Genomic DNA, 8,897 nt, shown 5'->3' on the forward strand with positions numbered 1-8,897 from the left:
TCCAGTAAAACATCATATATAATTAAAGTGGAAGACACATAAAATTGTGCTAGAACCTTTTTTTTTTTTAATATAGTTATACATATTGGCCAAATCTTGGGGAAAAGGTGTGTGCATATATTTCTTAATCAGAAAATATATGCTGGTATAAACGCCAGTGAATCCTTTATCAAAAAATCATCAAGGTCAAAACAATAGACCAAGGTCGTCGGGTTTTTTTGTTTGGTTTTTTTTTTTTTTACTGCTCTTTGCCAGGCGTCCTGTTGTTAGGGTCCTTGTGTCCATTTTTGTTTCTGAGACTTTGTTACAAGACGTTTTGGTGCACTTCAACTCTTTAATGCCAAAAGGAGCACTTTTTGAAGGCGACTTAGAGGTTGGGTTGCTCTGAATTTCATTTGTAATCATAACCGAGTAGAAACTGCTGGTGCTGCGTTCATAGTTGCATACAGTACAGGAGATCACAGTTTTGAAGTCTAGCACAGATTTAAAAAACAAAAAAAACACACACACAGATGTACCATTTATATAAGACACACACTGATTGTCTCTTAAAAACTACATATTGACTCCTTATAAACATTTTTTTTAAATAAAGTAGTGCATCTAGAACAATCAGTCGCACATTTTTTATTTTTCACGCAGGCCTGAAAAGATCTTTCTGTGCCAAGTAGCAGTTGGTCATAAAACGTGCATGAGCTTGAAATTATGGCAATTCCAAAGCTTTAACCAAGAGCTGGCCAACACTGGACACCTCTGTTGATGGACCTTTCCCCAAAGTCTATGGACAAATTAGCGAGCCAAAACTGAAAGGATCCTCTCTATTTTTTTTTTTCTTTAATTAACCAAGGATACAGCTAGAACTCTAAAGAATCTGTCTCTTTCTTGTCATACTGATGAACCTCCGCACTTCTTTTGTCTTACAATCATTTGTCCGCATATCCATCCCAGATCTTTCAGCAAGGGATTGATCTTAGTAAGATTGCAATTGGGTTGTTTTTTTTTGTTTTGTTTTGTTTTTATGAACCAGGATCTGGCTAAGACTGGAATATCTACCCCCAGTATGTTTATCACAAAAGTTCCATGTGCTAGACAGGCTTTCACAACACTTGAAACTTCCACGAAGACGTCTGATCTTTATAATCCAAGCAGTCAGTATTGAAGTTCAGCTTCCAGGAGGCGGTTTGGTCCTTATAATCCAAGCAATCAGCAGTTGAGTTAAAGCCCAAGCCTGACGCTCCATAACCCTGAGTGGAGAGGGAAGCAGGAGACTGGCTCAGGTGACTGGTTACTGCATTGGTACCCATAGGGCTCAGGGTGGCTCCTGGTCCAGGAAGCTGATGATGCATCGGGGTCAAATAAGATCCACAGTCCATGCCTCCAAAATAGGAGGTCGAGCCGGCATATCCTTGGCTATAACCAGAGGCCTGGGTGTAGGTCATGGGGTAGGACCTCTGCATGCAGGAAGATGAGGTGGAGAGAGGATCGGAGAGAGGGGAAATGGAGGCCGGGCTCCAGATGGATACCGGGGCACTGCTACTGGAGATGACTGGCATCGACGTGCTGGAGGGAGGGGTGAACTGGCCGCTAGTGCCGCTCTCTGAGCTGATTTCCCGGGCCGGGGAAGTTTTCTTCTTGGCCGGCCTCACTTTATGCGGACCTCCGTTCTGTTGCTGCTGCTGCTGCTGACGGCATTTGGCCCTGCGATTTTTAAACCACACCTTGAAATAAGAAAACAGAAGCTCATAACAAGCGAAGCTGAGCACAGAATCCTTTTTCTTTGCGTAAAAATTCAAAATATTTCATTATCTATTCATTTATTTGTGACCCTTCGGGCCCCACATAAACTGGACCTCACGGATCTTAACTGTACGTCCTTAAAAATCTGAGGTCTGTGGCACTTTTAGGCTCAGCATAGGTTATGGCTTCTATGACAATTTAGCTCTGACGGATCCTAATGCTTTTCCCTCCCTATGCCGAGACTAAAAGTGCCACGGACCTCAGATTTTTAAGGACGTACAGTTAAGATCCGTGAGGTCCAGTTTTACCCTTTCCCTAAACCTACTGCCCATGCTATTTTATTTCTCGACAACGGATTAGGTACTGGCAGCGAACTGGTTTCACCTATTTCTTGCGAGGGAAGGACAGTGACGCTCTTTCTCACCTGCACTCTTGATTCCGGCAAGTTGATTTTCAGAGCCACCTCCTCCCTCATGAATATGTCCGGATAACGGGTCTTAGCGAAAAGGGCCTCCAGCACGTCTAGCTGCGCTCGGGTAAAGGTCGTCCTTTCCCTCCGTTGCTTCCGGGGAGTGGCTGTATATAGAAAAGCACCCCATTTGTCTTAGTATAATACAATTTAGAGACATTTCTGGAACAAGCAAGTCTGTTACAATCACACTCTTTAAAGGATTGTTTCAAACTTGTGGACTTTCAAGGCAACAGCAACTGTGCACTGCTAGTTCTACCCCAGTCCCCGCTGTTATCAAAGACGTTTAAAGAGGGCAAAAAAAATAACGGTATCCTGATTTGCAAGCAAGTAAACAAGGCAATATGCAAGAGAAGGGGGATCAGTGAAGAAAAATTAAATCCCGAATTGTTGGCAATGAAAGTTAGGAGGGGCTGCTGAAAAGTTATCGGCCAAGAAAAAGCATGATGTGAAGCCATGCAACTTACAAGTTGTTCCACACTTTTCTTGACACGTTCTTCAATGAAAGGAAACAAAATGAAACGAAACGTGTCAAGAAAAAGTGTGGAATAACTTGTAAGCCTCAAGGCTCCACATCATTCTCTTCTTGGTTGAGCTGAGAACTTTTCAGAGGCCCCTCCTATAACCAATCAGAAGGCTTCTGCAACCATGTTCCTCTTAAGTTTGTAGGTTCTCATACTAGTTGGAATTCTCACAACTACTTTGCTTCGTGCATTTATACTGGTTTTTGTGTAACTACACAGAGCAAGAACGATCGGACGGAAATGCATTTTCATGTCGCCTCTTGCCCTCGCCATAATTCACACGTTAGAACATTTTGTCGGATCTTAACATAATTAACAGTAATTATACATATAAACAAAATTCCTTTCAAAGCCCACAACACGTGAGAAGACATGCCACCAATCAAATTACAAAAAAGAACAAAAAGAAAACTAAGAAGTGGTACTTGATTCATCCACATGAATCTAGACCCTTCCATATTATCTGGGACTCTTACCTCCTCCTAATTCTCAGTTATGAAACACGTTGAAAAATAAAGCTCATTTCTGTTCTCGAACTAATAAGAATTGTTGCAATTGAATAGGATCCCAAAAAACATATTCAATGTCTTGTAGTTTAACAAGACATTTACATGGAAATTTATGTTAAGATCCTTTTTTTCCTTGTATCATATGATATTGTAACTATTAAATCTGCATAAATAATTAAAAAAACCAAAACATTTTGTCGGAAAGTTCCCCAGTATTTTTAATCCGCCCAGCCCTCTAAAACCATTTCTTACCAGGATATCCCACCGATGGATGCAGCAAATCCATCCCAGAAGTTGCGAGACTCAGTCCGTTGACTGCGTAAGGTGGTTGCTTGAGATAAGACATCATGCTAAAGTTGGCAAGTGGAAGAAATCTAGCGAAGCCAAGGGAAGAAATGGTTGACGGGGGGGTTTCGGCTTCTGGACTCAGCTTTGGGTTCAGGACTCCTTGAAAATCTTTCCTACGACGTGAAAGAAAAGTGTTTCTTAACCAAGTTGTCTGTGGTCTGGGGTGATCTGCCGAAGGATAAGGCTCAAAACGTCAACAGGATGGCTAGTGGCACGCTGCAGAATCTCAGCTGCATTTTGGACCCAGAGAATGGTGACTAGTCCCAAAAAAAGTTACACCCCATAATTGCAACACGCCTTCCAGCCGAATAGAAACACAGGAGTTGAAATGCACACACTGCAGCGCCAGCCTTGGCATTTGCATAGGATTCGTTGGCTAGCACAAGCTAATTGTCTCAAACAAAACTTGATTGGGGCTATTTGCAGAGACAAAGAACTCCTTGGCTAAATAAATAATGCAGATAACAAAGCCCATTCGAGAGAAACAAAGAAGCAATTCAAGAAACTTATCTCTCCCAGTCTGTAGCCATTACACTAGCAGAGATTTTAATTATGCCCCCGGCTTTTGCCGCATTCAGCTGCTGAGAAACTAAGATGTGGGCGCATTCAGATCTGAAATACCAACTTGGTAATGGCCAGAACTGAGCAATGCTCTGCTATCATCATTCAAAATTTGAAGTCATTTGCATTAGCCATTTTCACCTAATTAGTACTCTGGGTAATTAGATTTAGAGGTAAGTAACAGATTTATTCGGCTTTCAAGGAGTGTTGATTATATGGGTAAATGGTTACAGATAAACAAACAAGTCTTTAAACTCCAATAAGAAATCATTACATATCTCAGCTCTGATTCACATCAAAGAGGGACAATTCTATATTGCTTTCCCATCAATTAAAATTAATATCTCCCCAAATATTTAAAATTATCAGGCTTTTTGGACATATTTTATCTATGCCGACATATATTCCATTCTACTCAAAAAGACAAATGTATTATTGCTTCTAAAGTAATTTTCCGCAGCCTTCTACCTCCAAACTCCAGACAGGTTTAATGTCATTTTTAGAATATACATTTACAAAAATGATAGTGGAGTCTGAACCAAAGATATTCCATGAACGCACAATAAGCTCTAGTGCCTCCATATCCAAACTTTTGTCATTCAAATAACTTCCCCATGAAAACATGTTTTATATAGTTTTAGATCTTTAATTATTTTTGGGCAGGGTACAACTTTTAGGACATTATAGCCATGAAAATGGCGGAAAAACAGCATAATATGTTTCCTGCAGAATTTCTTTGCTAATTAATTCTGGAAAGTTTTTCATTTAATATTGTATCTGGTATTCTATACACAGAGTGCAAATTTCAGATAAAAATGTTGTGAGTTTTTCAATTTCACGTTGCAGTAGAAATTGTAGGCTCTATTTAGATTTCTATAAATACCTAACATCTACATTTAAAAAATTAAAGAGAGTATTACATATCTACCATGTTTTTCACATGTAAGCATTGAAGGATTGCAAAATAGACAAAAATCTATTAATTTAGTCAAGTATGGAGTTTTAAAATTTTTCTAGATTGCAATATTTGGAAAGATTGATAGAATTTTTTTTTTTTTGCACTTTTTGCTGCTCTAATGGGTTTGGTCCCTTTTGGGGATGAAAATATAGTATTAAACAATTGATAAACCTGGGAAACCTACAAATATTCTTTTTATGCAGATATATTTCTCTATGTATTGCATAATGCCTGCAAAACTAAAAAATAGTGGATTTTTAAAACCAACCCAGGATTGTTTTTCCTAAACTATTTTGAAATAAATATAATCAGGGACAATCTGACAACCCTCCCCCCTCCCCCCCCCCCATATAATTTATACTGGTTTGCTGTTCTTGAATTTCAGTTATAGGAAATTTTGCACAGTACTTAGCTATTTGTCCATGCATTAAGGTTATAAGAGCTTACCAAATAGGATTTCAAGAATTTAAAGTTGAATTAGTTGTTTCCTGCATTGCCCTTCTTTAATTAAAAACATAAAGTGCACAATGGTACGTTTAATCTTCAGGTGTTCATTTCAAACTGGTAAAGTGCACCTATGGAAAACCTACATGTCCTTAAAAACATGTTTCAAACTTTTCCTTTGTTTACTTTCTGAGCAGCTCAGATCTCTGCAGAAGGGTTTTTCAGGAGTGGCTATCTCCATCCAGTCTTGTAGTTTTATATCTAACCAATATCCCAAGCAATCTGTCAATTTTTTTTTTTTCCCAGGGATCCCATCTACCAGTTGATCTGTACTCGCTCGATAATAATTACCCCGTCCAAGAATTAATTATAATAAATGTTTTCTTGATAAATTAACGAGATAATCCGAGTGGCACACGTTCTCTAATTACAGGACGCCATTCCCCAGCTTGGCTGATCATGTGCGCTGATTAATTTTCTGCATGATGGTAATGAAACAAAACATATATAGATCGGCATAATAATAATCATCCCAGTGATTACCCTCTTAAAAACTGCAGCAAAGTTTTAAACAAATGGGGAGTCAGATTTGGGTGTGCACTGAAAGGCATAATGAATTTGACATCAGAGTTGTTAATTATTTACAGAGTTACAATACATAACTAATAGTCTGAAAAATTATGGTTTTACTCTCCTATCCTCCCCCCTTGCTTTCTTCTCTTATTTCAATCTATCTCCATCCGGCCCATTAGGCTATTGCTCTCTCTACATTTTAAAGATATGTTAGTTTGCCATAATTTAACTTCTTGACCAAAGTAGTGGGAACTCGAAATTCGAATTGCTATAGTCTAATTTTGCAAACCATTGTAGTGGTGGGAATGCTGTTTATTATAGAGAAATATTTTGTAGAGAACTTTCTTGCATCTCTATAACAAATATTCATCTTGATAGTAGGACTGTTGATGATTCAATTGCACTGATATTTGGGGTTTTTTTTCTGACCTGAGCATGCCATAGGAGGAGGTGTTGAAAAGTTCTCCGCCTATCCAAACAAAACTTCCTAAATTCTGAGCTTCTTTTGCCACTGAATCTGACAAGAATGTTATCTTATTTCGTTAACTGCCAATTGGCGGAAACAAATCGTGTTTTGCCGTTTGTTTCAGATCATAGATGGAACCCTACGCACTGCGTTCTCTTCTTGGTTGGGTTGAAAACTTTTCAGCACCCCCCCTCGTATATTAGGCTGCACACACTGCTTGTTTGATTTCCCCCAGAAAAGGGACAGGAATTGCAGATCTACTCTTAAATGATATAGTTAGAAATAAACACACACAAGTCTTTCGAATAGAACTCTTAGCAGGGGTGCCTTTATAACAGGGATCTCAAAGTCCCTCCTTGAGGGCCGCAATCCAGTCGGGTTTTCAGGATTTCCCCAATGAATATGCATTGAAAGCAGTGCATGCACACAGATCTCATGTATATTCATTGGGGAAATCCTGAAAACCCGACTGGATTGCGGCCCTCAAGGAGGGATTTTGAGACCCCTGCTTTATAACAACCCCTCCCTCCCTTTCTTTCAGCCAAAAAGTTGGTTCTAAGAAAAAAAAGATACCATATAAAGTGTTTCGAAAGAACTGCAAAATTAGGAAACATTGAACACCGAAGGAAGAATCCCCCTCTGTGGAGTTACTTTCTATTTATTTACCCTGAAATATTGCACGAGTTCAATGTTTATCTGGCCTGTTGCTGTTGCTTGAAGTGCTTTCTGGTCAAAGGCATCTTAGGAAAACGACTTTCTTTTGCTTAGTCTATCGATCGGAGACTGGGCAGAAATCTGTTTATCAATAACTGGAAGCGAGGGATTTAATTCCACTTATTTTTTTTTTGATCAAAACTATCGGCAAGTCATCACGAGCAGGCCAACATCTTCTCGAGGAGTCCAATGTTTTTCCATTAAACTGATAGATCCCCTCCCCCTCTTTTCCTCCATACTGACGAAAGAAAAAAAAAAAAATCTGGGAAGTAGCTGCCCGCCTCCTCAATTATCTGGTTTGGTGTGTTTGCATTTTCATTATGAGAAAGGACAGAGTCTAGATTGCAAAGAGAGAAACCTAATTAAATTTGACAAAATATGATTTTAAAATTGTACATCAGATTTTCGTTCGAACTGTTTACAGAAGAAAGTACAAAGCGCTATTGACGAATAAGGTGAAAGTTGTAGGAAATTTATGTCCTAGACCTATAGCTTTCAATATACCGATCTTTTGCAGCCATAGAATACTGGTTTAATTTTAAATTCTGCTTTATGATTACTTTCTTATTATAAGAAATATCCTAGACTATCGCAACGGGAACGCCTGAAATTCTCAGGCTTTTCTTTCAAATTTTTTTCGGGCGCAACGGATCGTTTTCAGTTTGTCAAAGAAAATACATATAAATCTTACACTTACCTGACTTTGCTTCCCAATGAAAAATAATAGTGTCAAATCCTAAACAAACAAACAAACAAAATCAGTTCCCCGCATAAATCAAAATCACATATAGCTTGCATTCGCCAAACTTCAGTAATGGCTAAAGCAAAGGAAACATCGAAGGAGCTGTAGATGTACAAAGAGAAGCGATAAATACCTGCAAAGTAGACGGTGCAAGATGTGGTCAAATGATTTTTTTTTCCCCCCCTCTAAATTAATAGTGGAGACTTTGTTGGAGCTGAGGTCTGTTCCTCTTTCAGGGAGGTTTGCTGGGAAAGCGCCTCTCTGGCAACTTTTTGACGCAAACTCTCCAGCCAATGGCAGAGAGAGAATGATTGACACATCTAAGCCAGAGGGAAAATAATAAAAACACACAACAGGGGGAGGAAAACAGGCTCCTGCTACACCGGGAGGACAATCAGGCAACAAATAACAGCTAAAAATTACACCGAATATACAGGGGGACCAGAGCAACATTAGGACTGCATCACACAAACGAACTGGATGCCCTTACGAAAGAGCGGATGGCCAAGACCGTCTTTGCGAATTAAATCATCATCATCAAATAATTTTGGACCTAGTGTTTAAAATGTAGAAGTAAACGCTCGGAGAAGGAGATGAAACGAGTAGGGGACTAGGGATAATATTATATAAAATCCGCCAAGAAGTCAAAGGGAGCAGTTTCTAAAAGCAAGAATATTCAGTATCAAACAGAGGGCAACGAAGCCTGCAGAGAAGAGAGAGAGAGGGGGATGTGTGAGTGAAAGAAAGAGAGGAAAGAAAGAAAGAAAGAGACAGAAAGATAGAAAGAAAGAAAGAGACAGAAAGATAGAAAGAAAGAAAGAAAGAGACCGAAAGAAAGAAAGAGACTGAAAT

The 8,897-nt window shown here is 39.1% G+C and overlaps 1 protein-coding gene across 2 annotated transcripts; it reads right to left on the reverse strand.

Annotated features, from left to right (window-relative positions):
• Nucleotides 1–674: 674 nt before the first annotated feature.
• Nucleotides 675–3,588, reverse strand: OTX2 (orthodenticle homeobox 2). Of its 2 annotated transcripts, none has more exons than XM_033953004.1 (3): nt 3,492–3,588; nt 2,162–2,313; nt 675–1,718 (listed from the first exon to the last, which is right to left on the reverse strand). In XM_033953004.1, exons 1-3 carry the CDS (start codon nt 3,586–3,588, stop codon nt 1,098–1,100), a joined length of 870 nt encoding a protein of 289 aa, XP_033808895.1. In that variant the 3' UTR covers nt 675–1,097. The 2 variants fall into 2 exon arrangements, with proteins under 2 accessions (XP_033808895.1, XP_033808894.1); XM_033953003.1 differs by having other exon boundaries at nt 2,162–2,340.
• Between the last annotated feature and the right edge of the window lie 5,309 nt (nt 3,589–8,897).

This window comes from Geotrypetes seraphini, chromosome 7, assembly GCF_902459505.1.
Source record: "Geotrypetes seraphini chromosome 7, aGeoSer1.1, whole genome shotgun sequence".
Taxonomy (NCBI): Eukaryota; Metazoa; Chordata; class Amphibia; order Gymnophiona; family Dermophiidae; genus Geotrypetes; species Geotrypetes seraphini.

Bases quoted from the DNA above. Each gene is read 5' to 3' on its own strand.
- OTX2 (XM_033953003.1), bottom strand. From the start codon at position 3,588: ATGATGTCTTATCTCAAGCAACCACCTTACGCAGTCAACGGACTGAGT. The intron at 2,341-3,491 runs GTAAGAAATGGT...TATTATACTAAG, and splicing joins TCCATCGGTGGGATATCCTG to ACAAATGGGGTGCTTTTCTA. The intron at 1,719-2,161 runs GTGAGAAAGAGC...TCTTATTTCAAG, and splicing joins TGCCGGAATCAAGAGTGCAG to GTGTGGTTTAAAAATCGCAG.